Source organism: Oncorhynchus kisutch, linkage group LG2 (genome assembly GCF_002021735.2).
Source record: "Oncorhynchus kisutch isolate 150728-3 linkage group LG2, Okis_V2, whole genome shotgun sequence".
Taxonomy (NCBI): domain Eukaryota; kingdom Metazoa; phylum Chordata; class Actinopteri; order Salmoniformes; family Salmonidae; genus Oncorhynchus; species Oncorhynchus kisutch.
Genome location: NC_034175.2, coordinates 42,010,667 through 42,025,343, shown reverse-complemented (window position 1 = coordinate 42,025,343; position 14,677 = coordinate 42,010,667). Strand labels below are relative to the sequence as shown.

Here is a 14,677-nt window from a genome sequence, read left to right as displayed (position 1 = left end):
GTGTTTGTGTTAGTGCTCTTGCGTTCATGTGTGTGTTCCTGCCTTTGTGTGTGTGTGTGTGCTCTTCCATTTGTGTGTGTGTGTGCTCTTGTGTTCGCGTGTGTGTGAGTGGTGGTGGTGTGTGTGACAGTTCCTAAAGGCATCCTGTCACACACTTTGGAGGGGCACCAGGGGTGAGTGGCGCCGACAGGCAGACTGTTGGGTGGAGAGAACAGGCTGGTGATACTCTGCGATGACAACAGGGTGACGTGCCGGAGAAGGAATTCCCCCTGGGGACGTGTGTCTAAGCCTCAGCAGGAGCAGAGAGGACTCAGTGTGTCCTTTCTAAAGGAGGCATATAGGGCAGACCGTATCCTAAATGAGAGCCTATTCCCTATTTAGTGCACTAGGGCCCTGGTCAAAAGTTGTGCCCTATATAGGGAATAGGGTGCCATTTGGGACACATCCAGTGTGTCCTTTCTAAAGGAGGCTCATCTTGTCTGTTCAAAGGGCTCATTTACACTAGCCTACACTAGCCTTTTTCACTAGCCTTGGGGCGGCAGGTAGCCTAGTGGTTAGAGCATTGGGACCATAACCGAAAGGTTGCTGGATCGAATTCCCGAGCTGACAAGGTCCAAAAAAACGATCGTTCTGCCCCTGAACAAGGTAGTTAACCCACTGTTCCCCGGTAGGCATTTCCAAACCCGGCTCCGGCCAATTGGGCTTTACGAGCACAACCAACCAAGGCACAAATTGTTGGGAAATACAGTATATTTTCCTGTTTCCCCGCTCCACATCCAAAGAAGATGTGACAGTCAATGAACGGTGTTCCAGGTCTGGAAAGTCTTAATGGGTTCAGTGCCGACTGGCACTGAGACAAGTTTGATCCCCTTGGTTTTAGGCAGGACAGGTGAAGGCTGCTTTTTGACACAATGCAGAATATTCTTGTCTCACAGAATCTTAGCTCTAAAATGACTGGAAAATGATTCACATGTGCTTGTATAAACATACAGTATATGTGTACAGTGTAATAAAGTAAAGTGTATAAATAAGATGAGCCATTAGGTTTTTTTCTCAAGCTTCCTGGAAGCATTGCTGTGGAAATTTGGAGGCAAAAGAGGATGAAAGTAATGTGAAACTTTGACTAAGACTAAGTGGTGAAGAGGGATATTAGTTTGAGAAGCATGAGTCATGAGCCTTGCATTCTGCGTGTAACCGATCTAGCTTGCTGCAGCATTACTCACTGAAGTCACACCAGCTTGTGTCACTTTAAAAAGGCCTGACTTACTAGACAGACTGTAATGAAAGGGTTATGAACAGCGTACGTGTAGCAAGTTTGTCCTGTTATAGAATGTCCTTTGAAAGTCCTATGTGTCAGGCAGACTGAGCTGGGTAAAGCATTACTGAAGCAGTTTTGAGGCCAGTTTCTGGTGGGAGTCAATTGGGCAGAGAATTCACATGGTTGGTCTTCAAAGGGCCAGCAGGGGCTGTAATAACTTTGAACAAGGTAGTTTACAATCTTGGACAGAAGAAAGGGATGTAAATCGTTTGGAGATTGCCATGGCAACCGAGCCAGTTATAGTTGTGGAAATCAGGCCCGCAAAGCCTAAACAGGAATCCTCAAAATCCTCTGCTTTTTGACATGCCTCTGTGCACCTATTTAACTTTTAATTCAAATAAAGCCGTTTGGTGAGGAATGCCTAAATTTAATCTAGGCATTGTTCAAGGTAAAGGCCATTTAAAAGTCGGAGCCTTTTCAGTTAACTTTTTCTCATTATTACCAGGGCTTGCTTGGGCTTAATGAACTCCCCAAACAAAGGTATTTTCTTTCTGCCCAGGAAACATTTAATAGGCATTCACTCATTATTATTTCAAAGGCAGGTAGGAAGTCAGCAGATGGGGGTTTCCTGTTGAAAATGTTCTCCTAATGGTATTTCCACCTAGATATGTTCCTTTTCCTAGATGGATTGCATACTTATATTCTCCATTTCTAACATGTTACAGAAGGAGTACAATATAACATAATAATGATACAATGTGTCTGTATCATAATATTGTAAGTGGATAAACTTGTTTAGGATGACGTGAACATACCCTACTAATGACAGATGAGTGAGGTCTACTTTCCCACTTATTTTGGACATGAACAGACGATCGTAATAATAAACCTGTGGCACAGCATTTGGAGGGACTCCCTCTCCGGCTAGACAAGCAATTGCCAGGCCACCCCTCCTCCTCCCCTCAGCCGCCACTGGCCCTCCTAACCTGCTCCGTGAATTCACCTAAACCTGCTCCAAAATGTACATTTTGACAAAATCTGTATCCCTTCTAGACATAACCCTCAATGAGCACGCCTTAGTCACATTACTTGTTTTGCTGGTGACCCCATTAACTGCTGCCCAAACAGATGTCTTATTTTGCCGCCAAATTTCGGTCCCTACGTTTTAAGAGCCGCTTCACACGCACAGAAAGGCTTTTTCTCTCTCTAATTTCTGTCAGATGGTGGCGGAGTTAAGAGTTGAGTCGGGGCTTATACTAAGAGAACTCCTATTCGGGATGACTCACGGGTAAACCATGTGGTAATTATTCTACACTCATTCCTCCCTCTGAGCCACTGAAAACATTACTAGTGAAATTCTCTGTGGAATACAGGTCGTGTGTGTTGACTAAGTTAGTTTGATCTTCCGTCTATCGTCTATTCCATACTTCCTGTGTAGGCAGCCTGTTATCCTGAATGGATATCTGTGGCCTATTCAATATAAATGTTTTAAAGGCCATTTAACTGGATGAATGCTTTACCATTACCCTTTAGGTAAGCCATAAAGGATAAAATGGTAAGGCAGTCTTTTTGCCCTTGAATATAATTTGTGTGTGTGTGTGTGTGTGTGTGTGTGTGTGCGCGCGTGCGCGTGGTGAGTAGGGAGGATTGTTGCTGATGGCCACCGCTCTCTTTTCATTCTAGAGCACTTTTTAGAGTTATTAGAGCAGAACACACACACACACCCTTTTGCTGCTGAGTGCTGAAACACACTCCTCCCTTCCTCCATCCATCCCTCCCTCAACTCCTCACCAATCCCTCTGATTGAACACCTCCACTGGGTGCTTTGCTCTGCTGTTCTGTGTGGTGCCAATTCATTGTTCCTAATAGTTGGATGTAGATTTCTCTGTCAGCGTATTAACTTAGTAATCCAATCGAGTGTGTTAGGCTGGGCTCTGAATGCGGCAGGACGCTGATGAATATTAATGGTGAGCGGCTGCTCCCCGGGGACCCGTAGCCGTGTCTTATGTTTCTGCTGATGCTATTGAAATACAGGAAGAAATCAGCTGATGTGGGTCTCAACCAGCCGTGGGCTGCATGCAAATCACTATTCATGGTGACCCTTTATTAGCTAAAAACCCAGGCAGACAAAGACAGCGGAGGTCGAGAGAGGCATCACAGTAGTCAAAGAGGTCTCAGCGTGTCCCAAATGGCACTCTCTTCCCTATACAGTGCACTACTGGGCCCTGGTCAAGGGCTCTGGACAAATGTAGTGCACTATATAGGGAATAGAGTGCATTTTGGGACACAGACAGAGAGTAGGAATTATTCAAGGGATATGACTGCCATGCCTGAAACTGAAATTGATGCCAATAAAGAGACAGAGTTTAAGTGTTTGAGATTTTTTCCAGGTGTGTCAAGGTTGTTCTTAAGTGCCGTTAACACGTCAATGCTTTCTGTCTTTTATCACCATGCAGCAACAAGAACAAGACCCAACCAACCTGTATATCTCCAACCTGCCGCTGTCGATGGACGAGCAGGAGCTTGAGACCATGCTCAAGCCCTTTGGCCAGGTCATCTCTACCCGAATACTGAGGGACTCCAATGGGACCAGTAGAGGAGTGGGCTTTGCAAGGTCAGCCACTAGTAGTAGAATGAACTGGAGCCACAACCCAACATTCCTGAATGGCGTTTTTATTCACGTGAAATGAAATTGATAGCCTAAGTACCGGTCCATTTGTGCTATCACGCCAACTCCTTGTCATTCACTGTCGTGCAAAACCAATGTTTGGCTTGGCAAGGATAGCGACAGAGTTTACAAGAGCACATACAGATCAGACTAAAAATGTATTCTCACGTAATCAAAATTCACAACTACATTGCTTGATTAGAGATAGTTATAGCCATTATAGCCACTGTAGCCCAGGAGTTATTGTATTTCCACTTTTCCCCAGAGAGGATGAGTGAACACACTGTGGTGAGCCGTGGATTTTAATGGACAACGAAGAGTTAATGTTTTGAAGTGCCAGTTGAAGATCAGTTTCATTATGACTGGGATGGTGTAATTATAGTGTTAACGTGGGCCTCCTCCTTTCACGCTCACATAACAGGGCACTTGACTGACTAACCTGAAAGGGAGGCCAGGCCCTTGATTCACAAAGCAGAAACACTATCTTTGCTTCATAGGAATGTCTGTCTGTCTATGAGAGGGTGTGTGGTCAAGTCCCTGCCTGCATGCATGTTACCAATGATCCAGAGCAGAGATATATTTACTACATTACATTTAGGTCTAGGACCTGCAACCAAGATTAAAGCCCAGGATATTGACCCATTAAAAAAGCATTTCTTGGGAAGGTCTGCATTTATATTCCGTCTTAAAAACATAAAGCAGTGTAGGATGCCACCATGAGATTCTGCAGTGTAACTTCTCGTCTCCTGCATATTTCAGGATGGAGTCGACAGAGAAATGTGACTCCGTTATCTCTCACTTCAACGGGAAGTTTATTAAGACACCACCTGGAGTTACTGGTAAGGGACTGATTTCTTAAGAACCAATAATTGTTCACCCTTTCAGCAGCTGCACTGGCTCTCAAGGGTTAGCTCTTTTATTAAACAGCTTCAAATTATAGTAAAAGGTGGATTGCCTATTGGTTCATTGGGATGTGAACCAATACAGTGAGTGGTCAAGCAGCGGATCTGTGGTCCCTTCAGGAGGCTGGGACTGTGTCCAAAAATGGCATCCTTTTCCTTATATAGTGCACTACTGTTGACCAGGGCCCTAGTGAATCAGGTGCCATGGACCCTCAACTAAGAGGCAGAGTGAAGAGCGGCCTTCTGTGGCTGGAGAGCTGCCTTATTTGCCAGTTTAAGCTATTTAATTGGATTAATCGACTGAAATAGTGTCCACTGGCCCTGCCGCCTTTTGGAAAGGACAGGGATTACAGGGCCCCAGCTGACAAATGAGATGTCTGTGTTTCTCAGCTGGGCTAAAAAACCACTCCCAGGCTCAGTCAGCTTCCATGAATGACTGTATAGTAACATTTACATTTGAATAATTTAGCAGATGCTGTTATCCAGACCGACTTACGGGAGCAATTGGGGTTAAGTGCCTTGCTTAAGGGCACATCAACAGTTTTTCACCTAGTTTACTCAGGGATTCGAACCAGTGAATTTTTGGTTACTGGGCCAACGCTCTTAACCGCTGGGCTACCTGCCTCCCCAGTAAGTGATTCAGACAGCACCATGCATACTGTAGTAGTGTTTGTGTGATTGTGAAGCCCCTCTCTCTCCCTTTGTCTCTCTCTCTCTCCCTTTCTTTCTTTCTCTCCAGTGCCACCGGAGCCCTTACTGTGTAAGTTTGCTGACGGTGGGCAGAAAAAGAGGCAAAGCCAGTATACATTTTTGCAGAACAGCCGTGCGTGGGCTAGAGACGGCGATGCTAGACTGGTGAGTGCTGCTGCCCTTTCGTTTCAGCATGCATGCTAGATGGAGTGGGATTGCTGCACACGGAAGAGCACATCTATAGGAATGGCGTTTAGATGCGTAAAAATCAGTCTAGTTCCAGTTTTAATAAACCAACATCAAGGTTAAATCCTATACCTAGAACTCTTTGACAGAGTTATGAGGTGTAAGTGCAGTAATCAGTCTCCACAGGTGTCAAGGGGAGATTTGTTTAAGGCTAATGAGACTGTGTGTGTGGGTTGCCTCAGGGTATGAGTTATCTGGTCTCATTTTAGCTCTCTTGTTCTTTTCTATGTCCCCAGGCTGGAATGACCCTCACGTACGACACCACCACAGCGGCTATGCAAAACGGGTAAGAGCCACCGCAACAAATCCCCTGTGTTCATATTGCCATTTAAAAAAAAAAGTCAATTCAGCATTTTGTTGTTGTTGCCGTACACTGTGAGTAAGGAATCAATCCAATCAAACTCTTATCATTTTGTGGCGTGTAGGACTCTAGAAACGTTTGAATTTCCCTCTACAGATTTTATGCGTCTCCATACAGCATCGGAAACAGGATGATTGCTCAAACGTCCATGTCTCCATATCTCTCACCTATCTCCACGTACCAGGTTGGCATCTACCTCATTCAATTGATATGGATGGATGGGTTTGCATGGCTTTGAGTAGCATCACTATTCTACACAGCCATAATGCACACTTTCTGTAATTGACCAGGTCTATATGTATGTATTAACCTTTTATGACACTTACCTCAGAGGGCTCTCCTTAGAGGGCTGGGGCTGTGAGAGGTCACTATGGCCTTACTCCCTGGACTGTGTCCCACATGGCACCTTATCCCCTAGTGCACTAATTTTGACCAGGGCCTATAGAGATCTGGTCAAAAGTACTGCACAAGTAGTGCACTTTATAGGGAATAGAGTGCCATTTGGGGCGTATTCTGTAGTGCTGAGCCAAACAGAGAGGCATGTGAGCTCCTGAAATAGCTCTCTCCCTGTGCCTGCCCTGTGCCCTGTGCTGTGCCAGTGTGTTTACAGAGTGTATGTGTGATGTTCCAGGTACAGAATCCCTCCTGGGTTACTCACCAGCCCTACATCATGCAGCACCCAGTAAGCCCAAATAAACAACCTTTCTTGACCCTCTCATTCACGCCCCCTGCTTATTTTCTCATCAACTCCTCTCCTTGTTTTCTTCCCTCACCTTGGAATGTAAATGTTTCTCCTTTCTCTTCTCTTCTCTTGTTGGAATGTCTTGCTTTTCCTCTCCTTCTCTTCTCTCATTCCCTTCTCTCCTCTCTCTTCTGTTCTTTATTACTCTGGGCAGGTGTAGATCAGCTGTTTGCAGGTGTTCCCTTTGCTCTATGTTTAGAAAAGAGGAGAACTAGGGAGGTGAAAAGCAGTGTTGTAAAGTACTTAAGTAAAAGTACTACTTAAGTCGTTTTTTTGGGTATCTGTACTTTACTTTACTATTTATATTTTTGACAACTTTTACTTTTATTCACTACATTCCCAAAGAAAATAATCTACTTTGAACTCCATACATTTTCCCTGACACCCAAAAGTACACGCTACATTTGGAATACTTAGCAGGACAGGAAAATTGTCTAATTGACAGACTTATCAAGAGAACATCCCAGGTCATCCCTAATGTCTCTGATCTGGCGGACTCACTAAGCACATGCTTCTTTTGTAAATGATGTCTGAGTGTTGGAGTGTGCCACAGGCTATCTGTAAAAAAAAAATGGTGCTGTATGGTTTGCTTAATATTAAAAATTTGAAACGATTTATACTTTTACTTATGATACTTACTATTTTAGCATTTACTTTTGATACTTAAGTATATTTGAACCCAAATACTTTTAGACTTTTACTCAAGTAGAATTCTACTGGGTGACTTTCACTTTTACTTGAGTCATTTTCTGTTACGGTATCTTTACTTTTTCTCAATGACAATCGGGTACTTTTCATCACTGGTGAAAAATGAAGATGGATGGTAGTGAGGACACATACAGGATGTGACTGGGCACTCTGGGATTTACTGGCACTAAGGTGTTGAGAGAAATACTAGAACCAGGATGCCTGACTCTCTTGGTGATGCTCACCACTCACCACAGGACAAGTTGGAAGCGCTTCAAACATCTTGTGTTTGATGACTGATTCCATTTAGTAGGGAGATGAGTAATTGTTGTTCTGTGCCATATAGTCGTACCTGCTTTTACAAGGAAATAGTGGTTCCCAGTGGGTGTTTTTCTTACAAGTACTTCCATGTCCCCAAGATTGTCAGTGGCTGCTTCCCAAATGCACCCTTTTCCCTATGTAATGCCTATGCCTCTGGTCAAAAGTTGTGCACTATATACAGAATGGAGTGCCATTTGCATCCAGTGCATCCAGTGACTTCTATAGTCAGTGTGGCCATAGGATATGAAGTCTGACACACTGAGCTCAGTTGATCTCTCTCTCTCTCGGTCTGAAACCTAAAAGAGGGCATGCCCTTGTGGAATGATACATGATTCAGGAAGGGAAGGGTTTAATCTAGGTATTATTCCAACGTTCTCCAGCTCCACCTATCTGCCCTGACTACTTCCAGAGACTTAACAGAATGTCTGCGTCTCAAATGGCACCCTATTCCCTTTTCAGTGGACTACTTTTGACCAGGTTCCATAGGGCTCTGGTCAAAAGGAGTGCACTACATAGGAATTAGTGTGCCGGTCTGTCCTTCTTTCTCTCTTACACTGTCTCTCACTCCTCTGTTTCTGACATTTTGATCTTGCATGGTATTCGTGGATGTGTGTAGCGTTTTTTTGTTATACGTACAAAGAAATATAGGATCCATGAATGTCTGTGTGCCTCTGCTACCGTGCTCTCATCCTCTCACACTCTCTGTCCCAGGGAGCGGTGATATCGCCCTCTATGGACCATACTATGTCACTACAGCCTACATCCATGATGAGCCCTCTCACTCAGCAGATGAGTCATCTCTCCATGGGTAGCACAGGAACGGTGAGAGATCTGGGGTCACAGGGTCAAATACGTCTAAACTGTGTTCATGTGTTGTATAATTAGAGCGAAAGCCGTATGTATCAAGCATCTCAGAGTAGGAGTGCTGATTTAAGGATCAGTTTAGCCTTTTAGATCCTAATAAATAAGATAACATGGACCTGATTCTAGACCAGTGCTCCTACTCTGAGATGCTTACATACGGCCCCAGAAGTACATTTGATGTCGGAATCTGTATTGTATATAGTGCATTTTAGATGGATGTATGCTAACCCAGTTCTGTCCTTCCTTGTGCAGTACATGGCTGCAAACTCTATGCAAGGAGCCTATATTCCCCAGTACACACACATGCAGGCCACAAATGTTCCAGTGGAGGTTTGTGATTAACTTACTATTGATGAATCATATTTTATGCTGTCCTGTACCTTAGCTGTACCTATAGAGCCAGTTTCCCAGACACAGATTAGGTCTAGTTCTGGACTCAAAAGTTATTTCAGTGGAGAATCTCCATTAAGAATGATTTTTAGTCCAGGACTAGGTCTGTGAAACTGGCCCATAAGATTTTAGCTATACTTACTACTTGGTTGTTTATAGATGCTAGATTAAAGAGGTAATTCACGTAGATAACACTTCATGTATTTATAGATGGTAAACTGCTTCATTTTCCTTCCAGGACAACAGTCAGCAACAACAGGTGGAGTCATCAAGTGATCATTCCCCTTACACCTACCAACAAACCAAGTAATACGGAGGTACAGTCAGTGTGGGATCTTTTCCTTATGTCATACATGCTGTGCATCTCAAATGGCACCCTATTCCCTATATAGTACACGAGTACAGATAGGGCTCTGGTCAGACTTAGTGCACTACATATGGAATATGGTACCATTTGGGACCAGGGTCTTCAGGCTAGCCTATATGGTTGTGGGTAAATGTTTTATATTATGAAGTGGCATGTTTGGATCCTGGATGCTGATTGGTTGATAGCAGGGAGTTATTCACCACAATCCCCAGGTAATGCCTGTTAACAGTTCCAGATCAATTGTCAATGCGCGTCCACTGTGCCACAGCCCAGCCAGGCTGTTCATAAACGTAATCTCCCCTGGCAAAAGGCATTAAGACCTTATGGTCCCATGTGACTCAGTTGGTAGAGCGTAGCGCTTGCAACGCCAGCGTTGTGGGTTTGATTCCCACGGGGAACCAGTACAAAAAAATCTATGCACCCCTTACTGTAAATTGCTCTGGAAAAGAGTGTCTGCTAAATGACTAAAATGTAAATTTCCCCATGCGTGTAAGCCTAGCATTAGGTTTGTCTAAACTTTGCTGCCTGCCTCTCTGACATGTGTAACAATGTTGCAATCTCCCCTGTGCCATATGAACATGTCCAAAAGAGACTGACGGCTTCTCTGAGCCAGGCGAATTCATTTATCAGGATCATTAGAGTGGATATATCGATAGAAATGGCAATAGAAACAAAGGTAAAACAAACAAATGCACAGAGTCTGCTGTCATTTCAGCTGCCGGGTGTGATTGTGAGTTAGTATTAGTTGGCTAGCTAGCAAAGCAGAAGTAGCTAGCCTATGTAGCTACATGCCAATGATTTGTTTTGCATAGCAGCCATTGCAAATAGAATGAATAAAATGAATGGCCTACCTGTTTGGCTAGCAACTTCACAATCTCAGAACTAACAACTGGCTTTTCTTCAGACTATATCGTCTGGTGGAAGGATGAAAGAAAATGAATTTACTAATTAAAATTTAAAAAAATATGAAAACATATTGTTAATCTCTTTTTAGTGTTGGAAATCGTCATAGCCTATAACCCCCCCCCTAAGGGCTGTTTCCCCAGGCCTTTCTCTCCACATTGGGCCTAAGAACAACTCTTAGTCGGGAGTTATTCGCAACGATAATCCCCAGGTTCTCATGCCTTATTGCTTAATGATCGGTTTTCAAATTCTGATTGACCAAACAGCAAGTTACAAGTGACCAAATCGGGGTTTGTGTGTGTTCAGACAGCAGTAAATTGCTGACATGGCTAGTTGTCATAGTAATGACGGTTGTGTGCGCAGTGGTGCAGGCTAATTAGAGGTGGCACTCGTGCTTCCTATCACTCAAGAGGTTAGCAAGCTAACGTAACAACAATGCCTGCCATGGTCGTTTCCCAGTTTCTTTGAATGTTCAAAATCATAGTGTTAGAACACGATTAAAGCCTCATGGGATAAGATGATACAACTTTCAAAACGAGTACTTTTTGGCTAGCCACGCCAGTCAACTAGCTAGCTAGCCACACCAGTCAACTAGCTAGCTAGGTAGCTGTTTAGCTCTCTAGCATGTTCACTCATTTGTTTGTAAACAATTAACAAGCTAGTTCTCTACCACATGTTCTTGTCAAACTGTCAACAGAGTAGCTAGTGAGCAACACGATATGCCAAATAACAGTCTAAAAACCACTTGAGGGCAAGTACATCACATTTGACCGTTCAGACACAAGTCGCAAGGCCAGGAATCAGATTTGTTTCTGATTTCAAATGACCTACCAAGGTTTGAAATGTGGCTTGAAATATGGGAATCCATGTGCTTTTTGGCTGTTCAGACTGCAGGAAAAAGAACAGACTCGAATCGGATATTCAAACAAATAGGATTTAAGTCACTTCAAACTGCAAATGTGCACAAGGCTTTAGTACCAGAGTGTACAATTATTTGACTGTCTTGGTTGTGTCCTCAGGTGTGGTAGGAGCCCAGAAGACAGAGTGGGATGACAGTTGAAACAATCATGGCTGCTTCTGGTGATGGATTGTGCGTTAAGGATTTATCCCCATTTTGTACAGAATTCTGCAATGATTTACTTTTGTTTGTGATAAGAAAAACAAGTGAGACAATTTTGGTATGTCCCATGAGGTGCAAATAAGTGATTAATTTCATCAAAGGATTCAAATTCTCTAAAAAAATAAGAAAAAGTAGTTGTATTTTACTAAAGAAAGAATGTTTATTTTTTACCAAGAATTGTCACATGGATGCAAGAACCTATAGAGGATCATGTGACTTGTTGTTTATGGTGCATGGTAGTAAAGATGTCTTTTGTTAATATTTTTTTATAATTTTAATTGAGTTTTTCCTCTTATTTTGTACTGAAATAGAATTTTCTGAAGTTTTATTATTTATCTTGAAAATGATGTTTTGTGCTTGCTGTGTGAGTGTTGCTATGGTGACGTGTTAAATGTTTCTTATTGTAAAGTGATTTATCTTAGTGGTCTAGATTGATCTTTCCATCTAGACTACAGTAGCTGTATAGGCAACCTCCTAGGCTAGAAATGAGGAAGTCATGGTGAGAGCTATTGCCTTGTAAATCAGTGAAATAGGGCTTTTCCTTTGGATATAGCAAAATAAATCTGCTGTGTTTAAATGTTCTTGCTTTTCCCCTCTGAAAATGAATCTAAAGTAGAAGTTTTTGAGATTTTTTTTTTTAGAGTGAAATTACCCTCTAAATCTGATGATGTTTTAATAGAATGTAATGTTTGTATAATCACAGGGCCTTAAATGTCTCTGGTTGTTTGAATGTGCTAGAAATTCTGTTGAATTATCACATTTTGAATCTTGCCTTTTTTTGATTACTTGGTGTTGTAGATTAGCCTAAAATTAGCTTCTAGGGGTGGGGATGGAATGTGGTTGTGTCTTTGAGGGGGATTTTGTTGTTCTTTTTCACTTTCAGTTGAAATGCAAAGAGGCAAACTTCGATTTATCAAAGCCTTCCAGTGCAACTTACGGCAAACGTTTAATGGAGTTTTAGTTATGGAAAAACTGAGATGAATATGTAGATATTATTGCACCCAGCTCTTTGATAGGAAACAAACAAGCTCGGCACTTTCAATTATGATTTACTTCACCAAAGAACTGTGAGCTAGTAAATTGAGGAAATAGTTTAATTTCTCTTTCTAACCAGGATGTAATTGACTTTTTGCCAGACTAGATTGCAGTTTGGAGAATGTGCCTTTTTTGTACATTTACATTCAGTTGTCATACGTTTTATGGGAAAATATGGACACAAACAAGCATGAAGGACGATTTGGATCCAACAAGTGCCACACACTGATTTCGTCACTACAGAAAAATGGAAAATGCAACGTTATAAAATGAATTGAACCAGGAAAGAAGACAGTTTGAAACTATGAAATTTCAAAAATACAATAATAATTTGTTTTAACATTGTGCAACAGAATGTTATTACTAAAGTTTGATAATTTTTTTATCATAGTAGATTTGAACAGGCTTTATGATTAAGTTGTCTTCCAGAAGCCTGTGTTCTGGCCAATAGATGGTATGTTCTGGCCTGATGGTTGCACAGACCGACCAGTTATCTACCTCAGAGTTTACTTTCTCCTCTGTATTGAGCCGGGTTAGCAGGTCCAGCCCGCCCTTCCAGACCAAACGCCATGCTCAGGAGCTGGCAATATACACTTGTTTTCTTTCAGGTTGTTTTTAATACTTTTTTGATTTTCTTCACAATAATTGTTTTATTTTTTATGACGTATTATTATAATCATTCGGAGGAAAATTGTGCGTTGAGCGTGTTTTAGTTGTGTTCAGAAATTCAGTTTCATAGTTTCAAAAGTAGAACTGCTGCTTTCATCACAATTCCAGATTCCAGAGGCTAATAAAGGTGGTTGAAGATAAATAAAAGCTGAAAGTTGTGGTATTTCCTGGATCTGTGCTCCTGAGAACATCATTGTTGCTTTGTCAGAGTCCAGACAGACTTGCAGCAGCATTTCCTCTGAAGTCAGCTTAAGTTGAGTTACCAAAGTAAAGGGCCATTGTGACTATACTTGAGATTTCTGTGAAACGCCTGAGACTGATAACTAATACTGTTGAATTCTTGTGAGGGTTATGCTGCTAGTAATGTCTGAACCAAGTGCCAAACTGCATCTGGGTCAAGAGTTGGAAGGGTGCATAAAGAAGGAAAAGCTCATTTAATTAACGATCATGTTAAACAGTCATTCAGTTATATTGAAAATTAGTAATTTATGAAGAGAGAAGTTTTGTACAGATCGTTTGAAGAAACAAAAGATTTTCATAGAGATATCTATATGAGAGTAAATACTATAATATTATTTTTTTTGACATGTGCCACACATTTGCCAGTGGTAACTTGTATGTCCAGTTTATGAAAACTTTCCTCTATATTTTTGTTTTGTAGAGTTTGTTAAAGCCAAAAATATTTTTTTCAGTACATTGTTACTTAAGCGTTATTTCTGTTCATTTCTTCGAATTTTTTAAAAATAAAAACTTCCATTGGAATTGTTCTGTGTTTTGACTTTCTGGTTGGTGTAAGAGAGGAGAGGTGGTATTATATTGATCTCTGATTGTTGTATTTCCCTGGATTCTTCCCCATAGTAAACATACACCCTCAGAGCTGAGACAATTGCTTATGAAGAGCTTGTTCATTTCCTAGCAACATGACAAAAATATATATAATTAGAAATTACCATCCTTTACGTTATAGGATCTCTATGCCAAAAACAGTCCAGGCTGAATTCCCCGAAGTAATTGTCTTTGGATGTAAAATATTGTTTCACTGTCTTTGCCTCCCTCTTTCTTGCTGATCAACACCCCACCCCATCAGTCCACTGTGGAGTCTGTATTGGAGGTACTTCATTTGACCAATGGGAGCTGCTCCTGCTCTATACAAACATACATTTTGAGAGTTACATTTATCAGTAACAATTGGAAGACAAATTAAAGGATATATTGAAAACATATGACTTTGAAGATTTAAATAAACCGTTTTATTAGCTTATTTTCTTTTATTTCCTTACAGTGAAATGTGTCAAGATCAGACAAATTTGAAGCATATCAGAAAACTAGCATATCTTTGAAAAGTGAATTATATATTAACCTTTTATTTTTGTCTCTTTTTGTAAATGATACCCTTGACCTCTGTTTCCACAGATAAGGTGCTGAAGGAAAACAATTTCAGCAGTTCCCGCTGA

General features: G+C 41.7%; 1 protein-coding gene across 11 annotated transcripts in view; it reads left to right on the top strand.

The window, feature by feature from the left end:
* LOC109866142 (RNA-binding motif, single-stranded-interacting protein 1) overlaps window positions 1–13,985 on the top strand; it is a 47,244-nt gene extending 33,259 nt beyond the window's left edge. For 7 of the 11 annotated variants that reach the window (XM_020454703.2, XM_020454711.2, XM_031794577.1 and 4 more), the window contains 10 exons: window positions 3,715–3,872; window positions 4,686–4,765; window positions 5,568–5,683; window positions 6,001–6,050; window positions 6,222–6,309; window positions 6,757–6,807; window positions 8,587–8,697; window positions 8,992–9,069; window positions 9,368–9,446; window positions 11,419–13,985. In XM_020454703.2, the coding sequence (XP_020310292.1) occupies window positions 3,715–3,872; window positions 4,686–4,765; window positions 5,568–5,683; window positions 6,001–6,050; window positions 6,222–6,309; window positions 6,757–6,807; window positions 8,587–8,697; window positions 8,992–9,069; window positions 9,368–9,439 (804 nt within the window). In that variant the 3' untranslated portion in view covers window positions 9,440–9,446; window positions 11,419–13,985. The remainder of the gene's footprint in view (window positions 1–3,714; window positions 3,873–4,685; window positions 4,766–5,567; window positions 5,684–6,000; window positions 6,051–6,221; window positions 6,310–6,756; window positions 6,808–8,586; window positions 8,698–8,991; window positions 9,070–9,367; window positions 9,447–11,418) is intronic. The other 4 variants (XM_020454728.2, XM_020454734.2, XM_031794572.1 and 1 more) reach the window with 1 other exon arrangement.
* Window positions 13,986–14,677: the final 692 nt, after the last annotated feature.